Here is a 24,867-nt window from a genome sequence, read left to right on the forward strand (position 1 = left end):
TAAACCCTGAACTATCCCAACAAAGTACATTTTACACTGAGTTTACAAAACATTAAGGACACCTGCTCTCTCCATGACAGACTGACCAGGTGAAAGCTGTGCACAGACCTTTGATGGGGCAGGTGCTCAAAATTAAGAAAAACGTAATTCCATTCATATTGTTCTACTGCAGCCCCCAAATTTAAAAAAAGAAATAAAAATGTTTCTGCAAAAAACACACTCACCCTATCACACACTGTAGGTTAAGCAAGCTTGAACCACACACACACCATGAGGGGTTGAAAGCCAGGGTCAGCTATGGCACAGTGCAGGGCTTTGCTAAACGGCACAATAGCAGGAGACCGTATCCCGGTTTTGGGAAACCTGAATAAGATGTCTGGATACTGACAGGATACTGTAGCATGTAAACATCTTATCCCGTTTACTGTTGTTTTTCGTGGTCTGCGCAGGCTGTTTCACATAGTATCTCATTTGAAGTTCAGATGGGAACAGTAATAAAGTTGTAACTGAAGTCTGCACACTGACAGTAGCCTATTAGAATGTTAACTCCTGCAGAATGAACTGTTTCTCGCAGTAAAATTATAGACCAAATGTTACATTTTGTCTCATGAACAGGAGCGGAGAAATTATTTATTTAATTCATTGGTTTTCAAACTGGGATCTGCGGCCCACTACAGGTTCGGGGAGGTACTGCACGGTATCTGTGATTTCAAAAAAATTGGGGCGGGAAATCGTCCTTTGATTAATATCGCTAGCTGCAACATAAAAACATTTTATCTACCATTTTTATGTTTCTGCGTCCAGTATGAAGGAAATTAGAGGTAGTTTCACGAGTTAATGCTAACTAGCATTAGTGCAATGACTGGAAGTCTACAGAAACAGTTAGCATGCTAGCTGTTCCTGTTCATCCAACTCTGAGGAAGTAGATAAATTATTTCATTCCCAAAATCGTTTTCTTTAATATAGAGAAAATTGCAGATTTTTTTTCTGTATAGAAGATTGTTTTGCGGGCCGTCTATGTGGTAATGTACGGGATCGAATAACTGCTTCTGTGTCAACTTCAACAACAAAAACCAGACAGAAAGCATGCAAAAGATATTGAACTGTATACAGTGCATTCGGAAAGTATTCAGACCCCTTTACTTTTTCCATATTTTGTAACGTTAAAGCCTTATTCTAAAATGGATTTTTTTTTTAAATCTCCCCCTCATCAACCTATACACAATACCCATAAAGACAAAGCAAAAACATTTTTTTTTTTTTTTTGCACATTTCTTTAAAAAATGTTTTTATCACATTTACATAAATATTCAGACCCTTTACTCAGTACTTTGTTGAAGCACCTTTGGCAGTGATTACAGCCTTGCGTCTTCTTGAGTTTAATGCTACATGCTTGGCACACCTGTATTTGGGGAGTTTCTCCCATTCTTCTCTGCAGATCCTCTCAAGCTCTGTCGGGTTGGATGGGGAGCGTAGCTGCACAGCTATTTTCAGGTCACTCCAGAGATGTTCGATCGGGTTCAAGTCCGGGCTCTGGCTGGGCCACTCAAGGACATTCAGAGACTTGTCCCAAAGCCACTCCTGTGTTGTCCTGTTGGAAGGTGAACCTTCGCCCCAGTCTGAGGTCCTGAGCGCTCTGGAGCAGGTTTTCATCAAGGATCTCTCTGTACTTTGCTCCGTTCATCTTTCCCTCGATCCTGACTAGTCTCCTTGTCCCTGCCGCTGAAAAACATCCCCACAGCATGATGCTGCCACCACCATGCTTCACCGTATGGATGGTGCCAGGTTACCTCCAGAAGTGACGTTTGGCATTCTGGCCAAAGAGTTCAATCTTGGTTTCATCCAAATCTATTCATTTAAAAATATTGATTACTTCTACTTGCCATTATCATTCACCTGATAAGACAAGATGCTACTTTTTTTGTTAACATAGGATGGGGGTCCCTGAGTTTCCGGTTTGCCTAGGTGGGGTCCCTGGGCAAATTTGTTTTGAACCACTGAACAAGATTGTTGATGATGCAATGATAATTCTATTGATTTATGACATTCTGGTGAGCAAGGCTTTATTTAGTGTTCTAGATGAGCACCAGGTAATGACAGAATAGAAGCTGCATGTATCTAATCATAGACAAGTTTACTAACAGCCTACCTAATGTCAGAAATTAAAATCGGGAAAAAATATTTCTGCAGTCTCTGGGCAATTTAGGAATATTCTGTTATTCGTGCATACAGGGATACTCGCGAGTATCCAGGACCTCTATACCAGGTGGTGTCAGAGGAAGTCAGAGGAACAATTGTCAAAGACCCCAACCACCAAAGTCATAGTGTGCTCTCTGCAACTGTACGGCAAGTGGTACCGATGCACCAAGTCTGGAACCTACAGGACCCTGAACATCTTCTACCCCTAAGCCATAAGACTGCAAAATAGTTAGTCCAGATAGTTAAACAGTTAACCAAATAGCTATCTGCATTGACCCTTTTTGCACTAACTCTTGACTCATCACATACGCTGCTGCTACTGTTTATTATCTATTCTTATTTATCCCCAGGTATATGTACTGTACATATCTACTTCAATTACCTTGTACCCCTGCACAGTGAGTCGGTACTGGTACTCCGTGTATATAGCCAAGTTATCGTTACTCATTGTGTATTTATTCCTCATGTTATTATTTTTCTCTCTGCATTGTTGGGAAGGGCTGTAAGTGAGCATTTCACTGTTTCTCTACACCTGTTGTTTACAAAGCATGTGACAAATAAAATTAGATTTGATTTTAAAGGCCTTAAACGTCTTATCCGGATAAGACCTTAACCGGGATATGAGCCAACTTTGAATGTGTGTAAGCTGTAACGAACACAATGAGGGCGTCTGCTAAAAGACTATAACGAATCAGAAGTTAATGATTTTTGTTTCCTCATTTCTTCTCTGTTAATTAATGATTGAACAAACAAGACATATATAAACCATATAAAAGAGCCATGATGTCTGAGGTGCTGAGTACAGTGGAACTCTGATTTCTCACTGTTGATCCCATGTTCCTTTCTCATTTGACTTTGCTGTTGAATGTTGAATATAAAATGCAATAAGTGTTGAATCATTTTCATACTTGTAGTTACTATTTGTGGCTCTGAGTCTAATCCATGTAGCTTCATAAATATATATATTTTTTACTCTAAGGCTGCGTTTAGACAGGCAGCCCAATTCTGATATTTTTATCACTAAATGGTCTTTTGATTAATCAGATCAGCTTTTTTGCTTATAATTGGTTGAATGATCAGAATTTGGCTGCCTGTGTAAATGCAGCCAATGACCCTCAAATTCAAATCTGGACCTCGAAGCCAGTTCCACTGCTTTTTATTTGTCATTCTTCCCCTCTAATCAGGAACTGATTTAGATGTAACAGAAAACCAGTAGCAGTCTGGCCCTTGTAGTGGAAGATTTGAATAACCCTGCTGTAATTGTGGTCCTAGGCAGACGGGTTGCCTTCCACATTAACAATGTTCCAGTGCTGTTGTTGTAGGTAAGGTAACAATCCCTTCGGATCATCCTGTGGCGTCATTCTGACACAATAGCTAAACAAAAGGATTGGTCATCAGTATAAATTACATATTGAATGTATCATATATTTATCATATTTCTGTCTTCTGAACTTGCTTTGTAGAGACAACAGTCTTATTTACAAAGCAGAGGTGTTCACTGGAGAAATGCTGTACGCCGGCACAATGAACAGTATCTATATACAACTCCGTGGCACAATGGATTCAAGCCATCGCATCTGCCTCCCCAAAAGTAGATTCATTGGGGGTCACCCCCGAGGGGCTGTGAGTAACCCATTGCCACAACTTTTCTTCCTTTGACCATCTGTCCATTTGTGTGACAAAATCTAAATCCATTCACATCATTTTCATTCTTATGACTAGCATATACTAAGCTAACATGTGAAATTGTATAAGGACCCCTTAAGGTATCCCCAAAAATATTTGATGAAACATTGAGTTTGGCCTTACTGCTCTTAGCCCATAGAAAACATCATACATGGATGAACAGATTATCTAAAGGAAGATTGTTCTGAAGTGTCTGTCCTATATCTGAGAGATATAAGAAAGATCAGGAAACTATTTATATATATGGTTTTTACATGTATTTAACCCTCTTATTGTTGGCACTAAACTATCTTCATATATACTTCCATTCATTTTTTGTAACTGGTTCCCCGCTTCCTTTAAACTAGACTTGTGACGCTTGCAGGCTTCCTAGAGCAAAACACATGTTTGTGATAGTCTCATCTTTCCATAGAGGGGTCATAATAGTTTGCAGGCCAAACCCTTCGGACGCTACAGACGTTTTCGTGAGAAGAGCGATTTTTGGGATGTCTCATGGTCTGACAAACACAGCTCTAGCTCTGCCATCTTTCACCCTAGATGCTGAAGGGCGACATCGGCGGATGCGATGGATTTAGATGCAGCCCATGCAAAAAATGATCTCTAGCTTAAACTGATGGAGTTTGATGGGGATTTTTGTTTATGCTAATTCGATTTCCGCAGGGGCGCAGACATAGACATGAGGGGGGTTTAAACTGGTTGGAACAAGGGGAGAGAGTACATCCCAAAAACTGTCAGCCAAATTCTCCAAAAAGTTGTATTATGTGCCAGCAGAGATTCTGGGTTCGAGCCCAGGCTCTGCCGCAGCTGGCCGCGACCGGGAGGCTCATGGGGCGACACACAATTGGCCCAGTGTCGTCCGGGTTAGGAAGAGTTTGACCGGCAGGGATATCCTTGTCTCATCGCGCACTAGCGTCTCCTGTGGCGGGCCGGGTGCAGTGCACGCTGACCAGGTCACTAGGTGTACGGTGTTTCCTCCGACACATTGGTGCGGCTGGCTTCCGGGTTGGATGTGCGCTGTGTCAAGAAGCAGTGCGGCTTGGTTGGGTTGTGTTTCGGAGGACGCATGGATCTCGACCTTCGCCTCTCCAGAGTCCATACGGGAGTTGCAGCGATGAGACAAGACAGTAACTACTACCAATTCGATACCACGAAATTGGGGAGAAAAAGGGCAAAAAATATATAATAATAAAAAATAATAAAAAGTTGTATTATACCCATGTTGTGAGCCCCAATTAAATAAATTATAGCTTTTTTTGAAAGGGGGGGGGTGAGTTCCTGTTTTGCATGTTATTTTGGCATTAATACGTGTTACATATTAGTTAGCAAAAACAATGCAAAATAAAATAAAACATTATTGAGGTAATAAAGCCTCCATACAAAAATGTTCTATTTTTTTGCTTTCTTGAGTAAGCTCAGTGCTTTCTGTAGTGGTGGGGCAGCCAGCGGAAAATACAGAGCATAGGGGTTGGTAATGTTCTCTAGTTGTGCCGTGAGTGGCTCAGTGTTCTGTCATTCATGGGGACACTACGCCACTGTCAAAGCTAAGGGAAGAGCTCGAAAATTCAAACCTATTGGGTGCTGCCATAGAGTTACATTAAAAGTGCCTATCCAAGAAGGCTCAAGATCATTGGCCACAGATTAAATTACGTCAAATCACGTTATCTACAGTAGCTTTGATTGGACTGATCATGTCAACATTATACTTCCAAAATCTTAGCAAGCGGTTATGAATCAAGTCGACAATCTACTGGCATTACACATCAATGTGTGGTTTGGAAGGAATCAGTGGCTAACTGCAAGCATTACAAAGCAGTTGCTAGCCTGCTATTAGGTGGAGTTGGTGTGTGGTCCCAAATCTCGGTTTTTGTTTTTCATTTCCAAGCTTAAAATGATAAACATTCAACATTGGCGATGCTGTCAACGCAGCATGATTTCTGCCGTGCTCAAAACAACTTTCAACTCAGAACTGGGAAATCTGACTTCATTGAGTTCAAGACAACTGGGAACTCAGGAAAAAACTAGCTCCGACTGGGAAAATACATTTTTGAATGGTCATCCAAGTCGGGGACTCGGGTCTCTTTCTAGAGCTACGACCTGAAGATCACTGAGGTCCTCATGATTCAACCTTGTTTTTTTTCCAGAGTTCCCAGTTGTCTTGAAAGCACCGTAAATCCAGAGAATGCCAGACTTTGACAATGTTTGATGACAAAATTTGCCCACGAAGGACCGCCACACCACCTTCCGGTTCAAGTGAGCACAGCACAAGGTGAGTCCAAACATTTATTGTATGCTGCTGCATACATAATGTAACATGCCAGAGAGAGAGATGTATACTGTAGCTAAGAAAGTAATACTAAGTGTATGTTGTGTAGTAAGCTGTTAGAGGCCCATGTGCCTCACTAATAATTTGGTTTCTTTAGCCTTCTTAATTTTGCCTACTGTTCTGACTAGGTGGTGCACATTAGCCGCTAATCTGTTTCAGAGAAATGTATTCATCAAATATTGTAAAAGCTTTCATTGTCTGCTTATATGCACCCTTTATTTATCTTACTGTTCTGACTTGGTGTACAGGTAGAACACTGTAAGGACGGCCCATGTTCTGAATTCTGTCGCTGTACATTTCAAAAGTGCTGAACAAAAAGTTATTGACTACGTCCATCCTAGCTCGCTCATTAATGTCTTAATCGAAATTATCTGATTGCCTCTTATTTGCTTGTCGTCCCCTTATGCCATAGTTTGTACATCTCAATTGTCAGTAGAAACCACATTAGTTTAAGCAAGCCAGCCATATCAGATATGTTTTTTTAAAGGCAGCAAATGAGGCTGAATGAACTGTTTCGCTGCCAGACAAGGCTCCGTTGATAGCCAGGTGTAGCAGTGGCAAGGTGTTGGGACTGTGCTGCTGGGACATCTTTATGTAGGCCCTAACGATTTGTGGGCACTGTTTGTCACCGTTTTAGTGCAATGAATGTATTGTTTAGTGTTGTGTTGTGCAGTGGCTTTGCTCGCATGCATCCCCCAAATTGTCTTTGGGTTTGCCCCACCGATTACCACAATCCATCTGTGTGTGGAAGTATATATGGAGAAGGGCTGTCCCCCAAAACAGCTGGTAGACCGAGAGTCGTCTGTTCCAATCAATTGGTTGGAATTTTAAAATGTGTATTTTTCCATATACTGTGTCATCGGAAAGTATTCAGACCATTTTGATTTTTCCACATTTTGTTAGATTACAGCCTTATTCTAAAATGGATTAAATATTTTTTTTTCACAGCAATCTGCACACAATACCCCATAATGTCAAAGTGAAAACAGGTTAAAAAATATTTACAAATGTCTAAAAAATGTAAAACACATTCCTTATTTACATAACTATTCAGACCCTTTTCTATGATACTCGAAATTGAGCTCAAGTGCATCCTGTCTCCATTGATCATCCTTGAGATGTTTCTACAACTTGATTGGAGTCCACCTTTTGGTAAATTCAATTGATTGGACATGATTTGGAAAGGCACACACCTGTCTATGTAAGGTCCCACAGTTGACTGTGCCTGTCAGTGCAAAAACCAAGCCATGAGGTCGAAGGAATTGTCCGAAGAGCTCCAAGACAGGAATGTGTTGAGGCACAGATCTAGGAAAGGGTACCAAAACATTTCTGCAGCATTGAAGGTCCCCAAGAACACAGTGGCCTCCATCATTCATAAATCACATCACATCATTTTTGTTGTCACATGCGCCGAACACAACAGGTTTCTGCTGATCACTGCTTCTCGCCAAGAGCTGTCTGACCACATAGTTTAACTGCTAAGCAGTTGGACCCCAGGATTACCACAGCTACACCCACAAGATCTCCTCCGAGTCCACTATACCCTCTGAATTTTTGGGATGTGCACTGCACAAGCCAGATGCCCCGAACAGGACTCCTTTCCCAAACAAACAGTTCCGATCCCCACCTTATCCCATCAGTCCTCCATGATGGAATCACCATGCCTCCAACTTCAGGGGAAACCCGCTCCTCCAGCACCTGCAGTCAACCACGTACCGCCACCAAGAGCACCTGCTCTTCAGCGCCCTATGGACAACCTCGCCGCTACACCAAGAGCACTCGTTCTCCAGCTCATTTACCCGACCGTCGGACAGAAGATGTTTGTTCCCACACTCACAACTCTGGGCCTCCCATCCTATTCTAACCCTCTCTCGCCGGCTTTGTATTCATGTTAGCTGATAGAATTGCTGTACCATATGATCTTGTTGACATCTGATGCACATTCAAATGTCATAAAAAATCAACACCGCAAAGCTGTTCCTGTCCTCTGCCATGCCCTGATTTTATTACTGCGGATGATATCTGGAAATGTGCATTACAAGACTGTTCTGAACACTCATAACCTTTCTGGATATAACCTTTTTCCGCAAGACAGATCTTCCAGTGGTGGTGGAGTGGCAATCTTTACCAAAGAACACTTTCAGTGCTCGGTTGTCTCACAATTGGTTTTGGTGGTTTTCAGCGTTAAGCTTTTAAATCGCTCTTTGTTGATTGTTGCTGGTTGTTATTGTCCACCATCAGCACCAGCCTGTAACCTACTTGCCCTAAGCTCTCTCCTGGGCCCTTACAGTAAGTATGAATTTGTCCTGATAGGTGACCTAAACTGGGACATGATTAAACCACCGGACCAAGTCTTAAAACAATGGGACTCCCTAAATCTCTCTCAGATCATTACCATCCTCCAAACACCCAGAAAAGGCTCCTCTCCTTGATGTTATCCTCACAAATAATCCTGATATGTATTGTAGTGGAAGTTCTACTCAGGGACACTCGAAGTCAATATTAAATGAATAATCCTTCATTACTAGCGCACTGGAGAGGTTCAATGCACCAAGTATAATGCACCAAGTATAATGATCGATTAGGAGCTCTCTCTTCTGGGGCAGTCCCGTTATCCCTTATATTCTGTTTACAGACATGTTACATAGTTTATAGAGTTGGTTCTGGCATGTGTCTGGCAGTCTCCTATCTTAACTGAAAGAACATATTCTGGGCATTCTGCCAGATGGTCCTAAGGAGGGGGTCATGTCGCCCCACCTCATATCTTTACCAAGCACAGGCAGGAACCAAGGATTATTTATGACACTAAGATAAGATGAACATTTTCAAGGCTGTCTCTTCACATTATAAAAATGTCCATCACAGTATCATACTGGTGTTTTCTGTAATAACCTTAGTGATCACTGTTTCACGGCTGCTCAGTTAAATGACTTGTCCGGATTTGTCATAGACGCTTGGAAGGCAGCCACAGTGCGTCCTTTATTTAAAGTGGGAGCTCATGCTGATCCTAACTGTTAGAAAAAGTTTTGGAAACACTTGTAGTATTCTCTCTGGTATGCAATCTGGTTTCCGCTCAGGTTATGGATGTGTCACTGATTATTATCTCTGAGGGTTTAGAGCTTGAGGTAGTCACCTCGTACAAGAAATTGGGAGTATGGTTAGACAGTACACTGTCCTTCTCTCAGCACATATCCAAGCTGCAGGCTAAAGTTTAAATCTAGACTCGGTTTCCTCTATCGTAATCGCTTCTTTCACGTCAGCTGCCAAACTAACCCTGATTCAGATGACCATCCTACCCATGCTAGATTACGGAGACATCATTTATAGATTGGTAGGTAAGGGTGTTCAAGCCGCTAGATGTTCTTTACCATTTGGCCATCAGATTTGCCACCAATGCACCTTATAGGACAAATCACTGCACTCTACACTCCTCTGTAAACTGGTCATCTCTGTATACCCGGCACAAGACACACTGGTTGATGGTTATTTATAAAAGCCTCTTAGGCCTCACTCCCCTCTATGTGAGATACCTACTGCAACCCTCAACCTCCACATACAGCACCTGTTCTGCCAGTCACATTCTGTTAAAGGTCCCCAATGCACACACAGTACATCCCTGGGTCCCTCCTCTTTCTCAGTTGGCTGCAGCTAGCGACTGGAACGAGCTGCAAAAAACACTCAAACTGAACAGTTTTATCTCCATCTCTACATTCAAAGACTCAATTATGGGCACTCTTACTGACACTTGTGGCTGCTTCACATGATGTATTGTTATCTCTACCTTTTAATCCTTCGTGCTGTTGTCTGTGCCAAACAATATTTGTACCTTGGTTGTGCTGCTACCATGTTGTGCTGCTGCCAATGTGTGTTCCTACCATGTTGTGCTGATGTTGTGTTGCTACTGTACCATGTTGTGTTGTCATGTTGTGTTGTCTTTCTTTATGTAGTGTTGTGGTGTCTCTTTTGTCGTGATGGGTGTTGTTGTTTTTTTATCCCCTGTCCCCACAGGAAGCCTTTAGCCTCTTGGTAGGCAATCATTTTAAATAAGTTGTTCTTAATTCACTTAGTTAAATAAAGGTAAAAAATATATATCCTATAGACAACCGCGCACCTACACCAAGAGGACTCGCTCTCCACTGTCCTATGGTCAACCATGCCCCTCCTCAAGAACAACCGCTCTTCATTGTCCTACGAACAAGAACACCTCTACCTACCTCAAGCATCACGCTCCCCCTTCACCTAGCTACATCAACTACCCATTCCCTTACAATACAATCTTTAAAACTATATTGAAGGTGTGGTCTGTACCTAGTGAACAAAGTATTAAACCCCCTGTACTGTTCCAAATGCCAAATTGAAACTACATTATGGTATTGAACAAATCTCCAGACGAGCTTCAATGCCATAGAACACTCCTTCCGTGGCCTCCCAACTGCTCTTAAATGCTAGTAAAACTAAAGGCATGCTCTTCAACCGATCGCTACCCGCCCGCCCGACTAGCATCACTGTTCTGGACAGTTCTGACTTAGAATATGTGGACAACTATAAATAGTTAGGTGTCTGGCTAGACTGTAAACTCTCCTTCCAGACTCACATTAAGCATCTCCAATCCAAAATGAAATCTAGAATCGGCTTCCTATTTCGTAACAAAGCCTCCTTCACTCATGCTGCCAAACATGCCCTTGTAAAACTGACTATCCTACCGAGCCTTGAGTTCGGCGACGTCATTTACAAAATAGCCTCCAACACTCTACTCAGCAAACTGGATGCAGTCTATCACAGTGCCATCCATTTTTGTCACTAAAGCCCTATATACTACCCACCACTGCAACCCGTACGCCCTCATTGGCTGGTCCTCGCTACATATTCGTCGCCAAACCCACTGGCTCCAGGTCATCTATAAGTCTTTGCTAAGTAAAGCTCCGCCTTATCTCAGATCACTGGTCACCATAGCAACACCCACCCGTAGCACACGCTCCAGCAGGTATATTTCACTGGTCATCCCCAAAGCCAACACCTCATTTGCCGCCTTTCCACCCAGTTCTTTGCTGGAAAGAATTGCAAAAATTACTGAAGTTGGAGACTTATATCTCCCTCACTAACTTTAAGCATAAGCTGTCAGAGCAGCTTACCGATCGCTGCAGCTGTACACAGCCCATCTATAAATAGCCCATCCATCCAACCAACTACCTACCTCATCCCAATATTTGTTATTGTTTTTCTGCTCTTTTGCACACAAGCATTTCTACTTGCACATCCTCATCTGCACATCTATCACTCCAGTGTTAATTGCTAAATTGTAATTACTTTGCCACTATGGCCTATTTTTTGCCTTACCTCCTTACTTCATTTGCACACACTGTATACAGATTTTTCTATTGTGTTGTTTTTGTCGCACTGCTTTGCTTTATCTTGGCCAGGTCGCAGTTGTAAATGAGAACTTGTTCTCAACTGGCCTACCTGGTTAAATAAAGGTGAAATAAAAAAGAAATTAAAAAATTAAAAGATTGAAAAACAACAAAACAAACAGGCTCAACTTAGGCAATGTTGAGAGAAAGTTGTTTGCTGGGATCATTCTAACATGTCATCTATCTCTCTGTAGGTGATTGAGCTTGATGTGCCCTGTCCTTCCTCCCTGGGCCATCTGGAGTTTGTGGTGCTGGAATCAGAGCCATACCTCCCATTCTGCTTCCTCAACAGTGACTGGTTCTGCTCTAAAGTAGTGGTGACCACACCAGAGGGAGACATGGCCAACTTCCCCTGTTACCACTGGATCTCAGGCCATGAGCGTCTGGTGTTCAGAGAGGCCACTGGTTAGTATGTTGGTATATAGATCATTGTCTAGGTTAAGTTCTGAGTATACCTGCTGTGCCTATTATACATCAGCTAGCTGAATGTAATTTGTAGTTTATTTTGAAATGTGTGTCAAAGGGGCCATTTTTATGGAATAATGGTGGATATACTTTATATGGCTTATGATGTTGATCAATCCCCCCAAAACATGAAAATAATCACACTTTATGGCATTTTGTTGATAAGGTAAACTGATATTCAATGAGACCTGGCCAGAGGCCATAGAAGAGAGAAAGAAGGAGCTGCAGAGTCGGCAAAAGGTGTACCGGTGAGAGGCTGGTTCTGAGATCTTGTAACTCAATTCCTAAGATGCAGAAACAATTCAAAACAACATCAAAATGCTTTTGAATCAGCACTTTTAGAGAGCAATGAACTAAAGTGGTACAAACATGAAAGTAACAAAATGTGCACCTACTGTCTTTTAAAACACACTGTTGGGACCAAAATTATTATAGTAAACTAAAACAAAAATGTATCATGAAAAAACTATTTCCTAAACTGAAATAAAATGATTAAGAAATCAGTTTGAAAAACTATACTGAAACTATTATCTCTAAAACAGCCTCTATTAGCCTCTAAAACAAACTAAAACAAAAACATCAAATTATGTTCAGTTGCAGTTTGTTTTTCTACTAAACTTTGGGCAAAAATATAAATAGGTTTTAAAAGTTCTGAATTGGATGGGTAAATGCTGCCAGGAAAATGGCGACGTTTCAAATAGGCCTAACTAGTTCACCACTATTACTAGCTATTAGTAGATAACACATGTGCAATGACTTAATTTGATGTTTTTTTCCCTCTTTCTGTCAGGTAAAGGTACTTTATTCTTCTTACAGTAGTCAATTTAATAATGTTTACATACTGCTTTACTCATCTCATGTATATACTGTATTCTATTCTACTGTATTTTAGTCAATGCAACTCCGACATTGCTCGTCCTAACATTTATATATTTCTTAATTCCATTCTTTTACTTTTAGATGTGTGTATTGTTGTGAGTTGTTAGATACTACTGTACTGTTGGAGATAGCAACACAAGCATTTCGCTACACCCGCAATAACATCTGCTAAATATGTGGATGTGACCAATAAAATTTGATTTGACTACTAAGGTTAAAAAAAAGCATTGGGTTGCTGTTAACATGGGAAAGTCACATTGAGATTGACTTTATAATTTAAATCTAACCTTGACTATGACCTGACCCATCACCTTATTTAAAACTGCCCCCCAGTGGCAAGAAGTGAAATCCCCCAAAAACACTCAAACTATAGTCCAACAACACATACATGTCTTCTAGCCTCCCACGCATAGGCTACTTTCTGTCCCTTACACAAACACTAAAACCAAAATAATATAAAAATGAAATAGAAACGTTTTTATCAAATGAAAAATGAATCTAAACTAGAAAATCAAGTCTGAAAATGAATTGAAACTAAACAGGTTATTATTATTTCTTTGTTTAAATATCCAAAATAAAAACAAAAGAACTATAATAGCCTTGTTTGGGACTGAACCCTATGTACGTACAGTTTTATCCAAGCAATATCGAAGCTCTCTTGCAAATCTTTTATGTGGAGTGACCCCTCTCGCTATTGAGACTGGTCGATACACAAACACTCCCTTCAACATCTATGGACTTTTTACAATGGTTCCATTGAAACAGATGCTCATGTCTTGCTTCACTGTGGGTTATACAACAACATTAGACAGGATGTGTTTCTTCTAGATGAAAGTAGTAAATTACGACATCTTCAAGTAACAATTATGTAAATGCAACTTATCCTCCAATGGAGACTTCTTTATAAGTGCCTAATTGTCCATTTATGTACAGATGTTTGTTTATGCATACATGTGTACAGATGTAATGTATTATAGATCACACCTCTACTGTGCCATGTTTGACTATGATTGTTTTTAGTGTCTCAACTCAATTTGAGTGGTCCACAATGTATAAAAAAAACGGTAGTGTATAGTTGTAGCATTTGTGGAATGACATCATTTTTTCTAAACAATAAACTCTAAACTCCAAAGAAACAAATAACTCTTAAACACAGATACATTTATGTGAAGTCACCTAAGCTACCATTTTGTATGTAATGGTGAACGACAGGCTGTGTATCCCGTCTTGATTTACCATGTCTATTCCCTTCAGCTGGAGTATATATGCCGAGGGTCTACCCCAAATAATGAAAGTTGACAGCACTTCTGAACTCCCTGCTGAGGTCCGCTTCTCTTTCACCAAGAACTTTGAGTTCAACTTCACAGCAGTCGAAGCGTAAGTTGGAGCACTGGTTTTCAAAATTGTTTGCTTACTGTAAAACAGTCACATTTTGCTCTTTCCAGAGTACCCCTGAAGTATACCCCCTTGTGTGCATTTTACCCGTAGGCCTATGCTCTTGTGAGTCTTCGCAAGTACCACCTGAGTATAGGCCAAGTATCCCCAGGGGAACATGGAACCCAGGTTGAGAACCATAAGACGCAGCACCAGGAAATTCATGAGATATTTAATCATCTCTACTGGCATATCCCCAACACACCTTTAAAAATACTTAATTTACAGTGAGATGAGATGTGATTGTCCTACACCAGTTCAGGTAATTGTGATATTATGAGATGTTGAGAATGTGGCCATCAGGGTTGTGGTGGAACGTGGATTATAGGAATGATGCCAGTAATAACACCCTCAGGCAAGGTTTTCCTAAATTAATTTGTTTTTAGCCACTCAAATCATGCCTGAAATCGTATCAAATAACAAGCCAATTAACCATTTAGCAGACATTATGACCAAATAGCTCAACTTTTCACCAAATCAAATGCCGATTGACACATAATATTAAGGATATGTGGCCTGTGAATGAATCGATCACCCTAGGGGGAGGATGTAGATGATGAAGAGTAGTGGACCTAGCACAGAGCCCTGGGGGACATCCTGGTATTGTTAGCACCATTCTCTAACCAACTGCACCATCTTTCTCATGTTGAAGTAAAGTTCCTCCTCTATCCCGGCAGATTGGTGTCACTGAAACTAGAAACCCATTCCACCAACAAGAAACAATGGAAGAGCCTAGATGAACTCAGTCACATTTTCAATAAACACAAGACTGACGTCTATGCTAAGTTGGTCTCGGTCTTTAAAAAGGCAGCATTCAAATAGCTCACTGGAATCATTAGCATCTCATTATTATTTTGCACAAAGTTTCATTTTACACATGATCATTTTGTTTTTTTTCTAGAATATGCCGAAAAGAACTGGAAGGAGGACGAGTTTTTCGGGTACCAGCTTCTGAACGGCCTCAACCCCATGATGATCCATCGCTGCTCCAAGCTTCCAGAGAACTTCCCCGTCACAGAAGACATGGTGAAGGCTTCCCTTTTTGGAAAAAATCTTGAAGCAGAAATTCAGGTTTGTAAAAAGGGAATAATGTATGTCATTCATCATTCTGTTATTGCTCCAGTGGTTTCTTCCTCAGGAAATTGTGTGTAGTACAACACAATATGCTATACATTGTGTCAGTACACTTCCTTTGGCATGGTGGTGTTGTTGGCAACATCTGCCTCCCTAACTCAATAATGTCCTAACCTAAACAGAAAGGCAACATCTTCCTGGTTGACTACAAGCGTCTACATGGAGTGACAGCAAACGTGATCCACGGGAAACAGCACTTCTTGGCTGCCCCACTCTGCTTGCTCTATGTGACCCCAGAAGATAAGCTCATTCCCATCGCAATCCAGGTACATCTCACATAAGAATGAGATCTTTACTTCCAAAACCCAAATTAAATAATCTTAACAGAATGTTTGCCACTGGGAGTTCTCTTGAACCAAAAGGAGTCCCATAAATGGACATAAATATTGCCCAGAAATTAACTAATTGACCAGAAAGCAAAAAGCATGAGCAAAAGCATATACTGTTAGCCTAAAACTAAGGATTTGGGGGTTTCATGATTGATGCTATGTCCTATGTCTGCATGAACCATACATGCAAAACTCGTTTTAAGCAAACAACTATTAAACATCCGTATGTCTTTAAAACCTCTTACATCTACACGTTCCGCTAGCGGAACGTCTGCTCCAATATCCAATGATGGGCGGGGCGCGAAATACAAACTCCTCTAAAATCAGAAAACTTCCACTTTTCAAACATATGACTATTTTACAGCTATTTAAAGACAAGACTCTCCTTTATCTAACCACACTGTCCGATTTCAAAAAGGCTTTACAGTGAAAGCAAAACATTAGATTATGTCAGCAGAGTACCCAGCCAGAAATAATCAGACACCCATTTTTCAAGCTAGCATATCATGTCACATAAACCCAAACCACAGCTAAATGCAGCACTAACCTTTTATGATCTTCATCAGATGACACACCTAGGACATTATGTTATACAATACATGCATGTCTGTTCAATCAAGTTTATATTTATATCAAAAACCAGCTTTTTACATTAGCATGTGACGTTCAGAACTAGCATTCCCACCGAACACTTCCGGTGATTTTACTAAATTACTCACGATAAACGTTCACAAAAAGCATAACAATTATTTTAAGAATTATAGATACAGAACTCCTCTATGCACTCGATATGTCCGATTTTAAAATAGCTTTTCGGATGAAGCACATTTTGCAATAATCTAAGTACATAGCCCAGCCATCACGGGCTAGCTATTTAGACACCCAACCAGTTTAGCCTTCACCAAAATCACATTTCCTATAAGAAAAATGTTCTTACCTTGCTTGTTCTTCGTCAGAATGCAGTCCCAGGTCTTCTACTTCAATAACAAATGTAGGTTTGGTCCCAAATAATCCATCGTTATGTTCCATCAAGACGTTTTGTTCGTGCGTTCTAGACACTATCCCAACGCTAAATCTCGGCCACGAGCATGGTGCAGAATGTGACAAAAAATGTCTAAATATTCCATTACCGTACTTCGAAGCATGTCAACCGCTGTTTAAAACCAATTTTTATGCAATTTATCTCGTAGAAAAGCGATAATATTCCGACCGGGAATCTGCCTGTCTGTATACTGAGGGAAAAACCGAAAGCCGGGGGCGGGGCGGGTCGCGAGCGTAAGGCTTAGTCCACTGAGTGACCAATTAGCTTTTGCTCTCCTTTGTTTCAGCCAGGGCTTTGAATTACGTCATTCCTGTTTTTCCCGGGCTCTGAGAGGCCATTGGAGACGTGGGTATTGTCACGTAACAGCAGAGATCCTTAGTTTTTGGAAGAGATGTCAAAGAAAGAAAATAAATGGTCAGAGAGGGTACTTCCTGAACAGAACCATCTCAGGTTTTTGCCTGCCATAGGAGTTCTGTTATACTCACAGACACCATTAAAACAGTTTTAGAAACTTTGGAGTGTTTTCTCTCCAAAGCTAATAATTATATGCATATTCTAGTTTCTGGGCAGGACTAATAATCAGATTAAATCGGGTACGTTTTTTATCCAGCCGTGAAAATACTGCCCTCTAGCCATAAGAGGTTAAATTGTAACAATATACACATTCTCAATTAATGAAGCAAGCCATGATTGTTCTGCTTCCTTTCACAGCTGAAGCAGGAGCCTGGAGAAGACAACCCCATCTTCCTTCCTACTGACTCTGAGTATGACTGGCTCCTGGCCAAGATCTTTGTGAGGAGCGCTGACTTCGCTGAACACGAGCTGAACTTTCACCTGCTGAGGACTCACCTGCTGGCTGAGGTGTTTGCCGTGTCGACACTGCGCAACCTACCAATGGTGCATCCTCTCTACAAGGTACATACTTACTGCTGTCCATGCAGACACTGAGTTTGTTTTCAACTGTTATAACACTACAGTTGTGCGAGTTCTCATTTTCCTATTAACTCAATACTTTAACATGATTAAGAGAACCTGAAGTATTTGGAAATAAATGTATTCATTGTATGTATTTTTTGTAATTGAAAGAAGCAGTAGGTTGTTTGTAGTACAGTACAATACATAGCATTTTTAAGTGTGAATTTCATGTATGATCGTTCCGTCTTTCTCCATAGCTCCTGATCTCTCACTTCCGCTACACTCTGCAGATCAACACTCTGGCTAGACAGACCCTCGTATCAGAGAACGGGGTGATCACAGAGGTACTGCCTATTCCATTCTTATGTTCTATAATTCAAATCAAAATCAAATCAAATGTATTTGTCACATACACATGGTTTGCAGGTGTTAATGCAGGTGTAGCGAAATGCTTGTGCTTCTAGTTCCAACCATGCAGTAATATCTAACAAGTAATATAACCTAACAATTTCACAACAACTACCTTATACACACACACAAGTGTAAAGGAATGAATACGAATATGTACATAAAAATATATAAATGAGTGATGGCCGAGCGGCATAGGCAAGATGTAATAGATGGTATGGAGTACAGTATATACATATGAGATGAATAATGTAGTGTATGTAAACATTATATGAAGTGGCATTGTTTAAAGTGGCTAGTGATACATTACATCAAGATGGCAAGATGCAGTAGATGGTATAGAGTACAGTACATACATATGAGATAAGTAATGTGGGGTATGAAAACATATAAAGTGGCATTGTTTAAAGTGGCTAGTGATCCATTGAATTACATCAAGATGGCAGGATGCAGTCGATGGTATAGCGTACAGTATATACATATGAGATGAGTAATGTAGGGTAAGTAAACATTATATAATATAAAGTGGCTAGTGATAAATTGATTACATACATTTTTCCATTATTAAAGTGGCTGGAGTTGTCAGTATGTTGGCAGCAGCCACTCAATGTTAGTGATGGCTGCTTAACAGTCTGATGGCCTTGAGATAGAAGCTGTTTTTCAGTCTCTCGGTCCCCGCTTTGATGCACCTGTACCGACCTCATCTTCTGGATGATAGCGGGGTGAACAGGCAGTGGCTCGGGTGGTTGTTGTCCTTGATGATCTTTTTGGCCTTCCTGTGACATCGGGTGGTGTAGGTGTCCTGGAGGGCAGGTAGTTTGCACCCGGTGATGCGTTGTGCAGACCTCACTACCCTCTGGAGAGCCTTACGGTTATGGGCGGAGTAGCTGCCGTACCAGGCGGTGATACAGCCCGACAGGATGCTCACGATTGTGCATCTGTAGAAGTTCATGAGTGTTTTTGGTGACAAGCCAAATTTCTTCAGCCTCCTGAGGTTGAAGAGGCGCTGCTGCGCCTTCTTCACCACGCTGCCTGTGTGGGTGGACCATTTCAGTTTGTCTGTGATGTGTATGCCGAGGAACTTAAAACTCTCCACCCTCTCCACTACTGTCCCGTCAATGTAGATAGGGGGCTGCTCCCTCTGCTGTTTCCTGAAGTCCACGATCATCTCCTTTGTTTTGTTGACAGAGTGTGAGGTTATTTTCCTGACACCACAATCCGAGGGCCCTCACCTCCTCCCTGTAGGCCGTCTCGTCGTTGTTGGTAATCAAGCCTACCACTGTAGTGTCGTCTGCAAACTTGATGATTGAGTTGGAGGCGTGCATGGCCACGCAGTCGTGGGTGAAGAGGGAGTACAGGAGAGGGCTGAGAATGTTAATACTTGTGGAATGTCACAGTGCTAGTGGAAACTGATTTAAAAGCATAAGAGAGCTCTGTCTTAAAAAAAGAAGCACCCTGCTTTCCGCATGCTTATGAATGCACCGCTGGTACAATCCATTTCCACTAGCATTGTTACATTCTCCAGAAATGATTATTCTGGACCTTCTTAAATTACCAGCAAACTTATTTAAAAACTGTTCGGATTAAACAACATGAAGTACATCTAATATAAGGCCTTCTAAACACTATACGATTATACAATCGTAACTTTTGTTACGTTCCCCAGCAAAAATGTCACTCAAACAGAAGGGGGAACTAACAGAGTCACTGACCAACAACCAAAACAAAACAGGTGGGGTTTTAGGAGGGGTTCTGAAAGACACTCATGGGGTGTCCACTGAAAGTTGACTAGCAACAACAACTGGAACCTAAAAGACACCCACCGGGAGCTCCGACAAAATTTGCCCAAGAAGAGGCAAACAAAAGAAAAACCCACATCAAACTTACAGACAGGAAGCAAACCAAAAAGGTGGAGCAAAACGAAATCAGACAAAGGAATGTTTTTCTAGAACTCAAATAGGGAGCACCACACCTAAAGGCGTTGACCCTCCACATATATCAAGACATCTGGAGCACTGGGCCACCCACTCTTAAATAGCACCTGGGCCAGCACCGGTGAAACACCATCCCACTAACAAGATGGCAACCAGCATAGGTGTAACACATACTGTCTAATGAGGTGACACCAATTAGTGCGCCCTACATGCTAACGAGCTATACTGTATGTGCTAAAGTCCAACCTCAAAACATAAATGGAAATATCAAAGCCTGTAACACTGAGCTGGTTATCGTTTTGAGATGTACACCTAGCGACACATACCGCGGTAGAGTAAATTGATCATCAGGCTGAACTGTCAGGCGTTGTTGTGATACATCTCTGCGAACCTCTCAGCCGTAAAACTTGAATTAATAAACGGGAGGGTTGTTTAGCAACAAAACCGATGCAAGTGCAATTTGAGGGCAAAACAACTGTCAACGCCAAAGGATTATTGACAACTTTAACTATATTTTGTCTCGAAATGTTTATTGAAAACATAAATACATTTGCACAATAAGCACTTGTCTCTCAAATATATCGTTACAGTTGTTGGTTAGCTAGTTAGAGAATTGTAGCCATATTAGCAAAGCCATATTAGCATAGACGTGATAAGTTAAAACACCTCAAAACAAGACATGGTATCAAGGACAAAATAAAACTAGCTGAAACAAGCCACCTGCGATTTCCCACATGGTAAGCTTCTTGTCATTGTTGCTAGCTATCTGACCGTTCAGATTCATAACACACAGCCATCTGCCCCATCGATGCGTGAGCATAATTTTGTCTTTGTTGCTTAAACCACAGAGCTGCCCTGGTGTCTGTCATTAACAAGTTCTGTTATCGATAACCCTGTTTGATATTTAAAACACTGATTGCCATTAGAACCCAACTGCATGTCCTATTATATGGCACAAGGGGAGAAGTGATAGGTTTTTCTCACTGGTTACATAAACCATGTTTCCATCCAACCATTTTATGTGGCTGAATTACCCAACAGGCTTGATGGAAACAGCACATTTTTGCAATAAATAAATAATAATACTGTCGAAAAAAACAAAATACTTGCCATGATTAAAAAAAGGTGAACTATCCCTTTAACCCATCTTGAAGAATGCAAGTGTAGGAGGTCCAGGGATGATGGAGTTCCTGAAGAAAGCGGTGGCCTCATTGACCTACAGCTCCCTCTGTATGCCGGAGGACATCATTGCACGCGGTCTGGAGTCAATCCCCAACTTCTTCTACAGGGAAGATGGACTCAAACTGTGGGCCATCGTTCACAGGTAGTTTGTGTACAGGTCTCTTGAGTTTTGTGGTGAAAAAAATACAAGATCTGTCAATTTGACAGCACAATTAGATTTGTGCATTATAAGGAGGCTAGTTCATGCAGCTACATTTTTGCTCAGTTTACTAAACTCTAGTTAACTCCTTCCTCCAAAGTAAATCATGCTGCCAGATTATAATGAGGCTTATGGTCTTTTTTGCAAAGATTTGGGCTCTTTTGCACTATGACAATGTAGCCCATAATATCAGTGCTGGGTCATTCCATGAAATGAGTGCCTTTTGTATACCTTTGATATTTTTTAAGCCTGTTATATTAAAGCTATATTAAATAGACCTCATGGAAAATTCCATACATTTTTTTATATGAATAAAGTGTTGCTAAAGTGAAAAAATTCAGCATTTTAACATGTCCCTCTGTGCATCCTCTGTGACTTCTAGGAAGATTTTAACCCACTTAACCTCAACATTTCTACAACATTTCACCATCATTTTAAAGCTTAGTTATTTTGTTGCTTTGACAAAGTAATTTCTGAAGATTATTATATATTTCACATGATTAGTGATTAATTAAGTTTAAAAAAACTTCCTAATTTTAAAGGTCAATCCTGTTAAGTGAACTGAACTCTTTTTAAACTGGTGAAACAATTTTTTGTTAACAATTTTTTTCGTAAAGAAACATTGAACATCTAGTTAAGTCGTAACAATTTGACTAGATGTCAAAAGCGTAACATTTCAACCCAGTTACCCATAGACAGACAGGCTAGAAATGTTTTCACAATTATTATTATTTTTAAATGAAGCTTACATTCCTGGGTCGCTCGTCTTTTCAGTTCGCTGCAGCTAGCGACTGCAACGAGCTGCAACAAACACTCGAACAGGACAGTTTTATCTCCATCTCATCATTCAAAGTCTCAATCATGGACACTTACTGACAGTTGTGGCTGCTTTGCGTGATGTATTGTTGTCTCTACCTTCTTGCCCTTTGTGCTGTCGTCTGTGCCTAGTTAAATAAAAAGGCAATTGCCCCTCCCTGTTGCACAGAACAAGCTTCCATTCCCTGCCACTATGAGATTTATGGCTGATTTAAGAGAAAATCCTCAAAATACTTACGGTTAACCCTGTTACTTTGTTCGACACTTAAAAGGCATTTACTATAATATTTGTATTTTTATTAAACCTCTGATATATTTTTTTAATTAAGTTTAACATGTGCTCTTTATGACAATGTTAAAATTAGGTGAAATTAAAATCACCAAGTTACACTTGCCTTATGAGTAGTGTAAGTTGGTGATTTTAATTTCACCTAATTTTAACATTGTCATAAAGAGCACATGTTAAACTTAATAAAAAAAATATATCAGAGGTTTAATAAAAATAAAAATATTAAACTGGTGGAACAGCCCTGTGTTTTGTCATAGTGTTTTGCTAATACCTGATGTTGTCCTGTGGTTTTGTATAGGTTTGTTCAGAAAATGATTGGTCACTACTACACCTGTGACTCAGACGTCCAGAAGGACTGTGAACTGCAGAACTGGATCAAGGATATCTTCTTCCATGGGTTCCTGGCAGAAACCAGCACAGGTTGAACTTTTCTCATTTAAAAGACACACTAGCTCTTTCTCAACTCTTAATCATAAGACTACACCAGTGCAATACAAATGTACAGATCTGATTTGTTGATGAATGTTTCTAATAATACGTAATATCCAGAAACGTAATATCCAGAAAATTCCAAGTGATTCCATACAGTATCTACTGTATGTTTGAAACCAATTGGCATCAGATTTTCATGTGAATATTCTAAAATCTTTTTCACATTTTCACACCAGTGGTGTTTCCACCAAATGGACTTGTTGCAGATAGAAATCAGTGCATGATGACAAAATTTACTTTTTCACAAAAGTTTTTTTTAAATCTCAAGTTCAATGTGTTTCCATCATATTTTTAACTCTATCGATAGTTTTGTGACAAACTGTTGCGTTAAATAGCAAATGTGCCTACTCTGGTTTTGGCACATGTGCTCTAGCCAACAGCTGGCAGATACAGTGAGGATGGGGGTAGTCTACATTATGAGATTATTATGGATTTTTATTTGTCAAACGGCAGTCAAGCATCTATCATCATGTCACCAGAATAAAACCCTCGATATTTCTTGGAAAGTAGCATCAAGCTCATCACCGTGCACTTTCACCACCCTGGGAAGTTCATCATAACTTATTTAATCTGTAGCATGTTGCTGAAATGTGTATGCTAAAAATGAGTGGCTGTGTCAGTTCCTCGAACCATAACCACGGAAAGCGAGGCCTGGCCCGTTGCAGCTCTATAAACTTCCCACAATAACCAAGTTGTAGTGAACCACACACCATATCATTGCGTGGCTCCAAGTTTTCTTGGATATGATGGTTATTATATCAATATTTGCACAAAAGGTATTTCCACTGCCATTTCTTTCATAATTAATTTCTACGACACACAAATATCCCACAATGTCGAACGAACAAATGATCTGTCGTCTTTTTATTCTAATTGTACCGAAACTTCCTGTTTCCATCACAGCTGTCATTACTTTTTTTTATACGGTATGACCTACATAAAAGCTGTGGATGGAAACATAGTTACAGAAACTAATGTAATTTCATGGTTCTTTCAATGGTGGATGGATGACTCTCTTTGTGGATACAAACTGGATGGAGACTGATTACTCTTTGGTTTTTTTAATCTTTAACTGAACACTGTTACAAGCATTCATGAACTGCCATTCTTCCTGTTCTCTTCTAACAATTAACAAACATCTGACCAATCAGAATAGCGCAAAGTAGTTGCAAGGTAGATAATCAATTACCATTCCAATTCACCACACTGTAGAACTAACAACAGTGGCTTAGAAAATAACTCTCATACAATAATCTTACATTTCTTCCCCCCTCCCCCTAGAGAAACGTCCCCGTTTCTACATTCGATAAGAAAAAAATAATACTGCTGGAGGTCCAAAGATCTGTAGACTTCTCACTTCAGTACATAGACTCCCCTGTAACTTAAGAGACTAACTTGGCGGCAACCTGGGTTCTCAGACGAACTTTGCTCCAGTACTACTGGTTAAGGTGTAGACATCTGGTCTACTGAGGGGTCAGGTGGGTCAATGTCTAATGGGCTGGGCAAGAGGGGTCCAGACAAGGGGCCTGGTGAGGCACAGGGGGATCCAGGGACGTCTCAGGTAAGTACTGTTCCCATGTCTCACAGGGCCTTGAGGATCTGAAGGGTAAGGCACCTGACAAGGCTGTCAGGGTCAGAGGTTGAGGAGGTGCAGGAAAGTGTTCCACAGGCTCATTTGTTCCAGGTCGGGGTACAGGTGAGGTGTACGGTCTTAAACAATTTTAGTGGATCAC

General features: G+C 40.7%; 1 protein-coding gene across 1 annotated transcript in view; it reads left to right on the top strand.

The window, feature by feature from the left end:
• Nucleotides 1-24,867, top strand: part of LOC115202006 (hydroperoxide isomerase ALOXE3-like) — a 44,962-nt gene that overhangs the window by 11,919 nt on the left and 8,176 nt on the right. The window contains exons 2-10 of the mRNA XM_029765866.1: nt 11,811-12,021; nt 12,248-12,329; nt 14,215-14,337; nt 15,234-15,465; nt 15,651-15,794; nt 17,611-17,814; nt 18,072-18,158; nt 21,311-21,480; nt 22,941-23,062. Coding sequence (XP_029621726.1) covers nt 11,811-12,021; nt 12,248-12,329; nt 14,215-14,337; nt 15,234-15,465; nt 15,651-15,794; nt 17,611-17,814; nt 18,072-18,158; nt 21,311-21,480; nt 22,941-23,062 — 1,375 coding nt within the window. The remainder of the gene's footprint in view (nt 1-11,810; nt 12,022-12,247; nt 12,330-14,214; nt 14,338-15,233; nt 15,466-15,650; nt 15,795-17,610; nt 17,815-18,071; nt 18,159-21,310; nt 21,481-22,940; nt 23,063-24,867) is intronic.

Source organism: Salmo trutta, chromosome 11, assembly GCF_901001165.1.
Source record: "Salmo trutta chromosome 11, fSalTru1.1, whole genome shotgun sequence".
In the NCBI taxonomy this organism is placed as follows: domain Eukaryota; kingdom Metazoa; phylum Chordata; class Actinopteri; order Salmoniformes; family Salmonidae; genus Salmo; species Salmo trutta.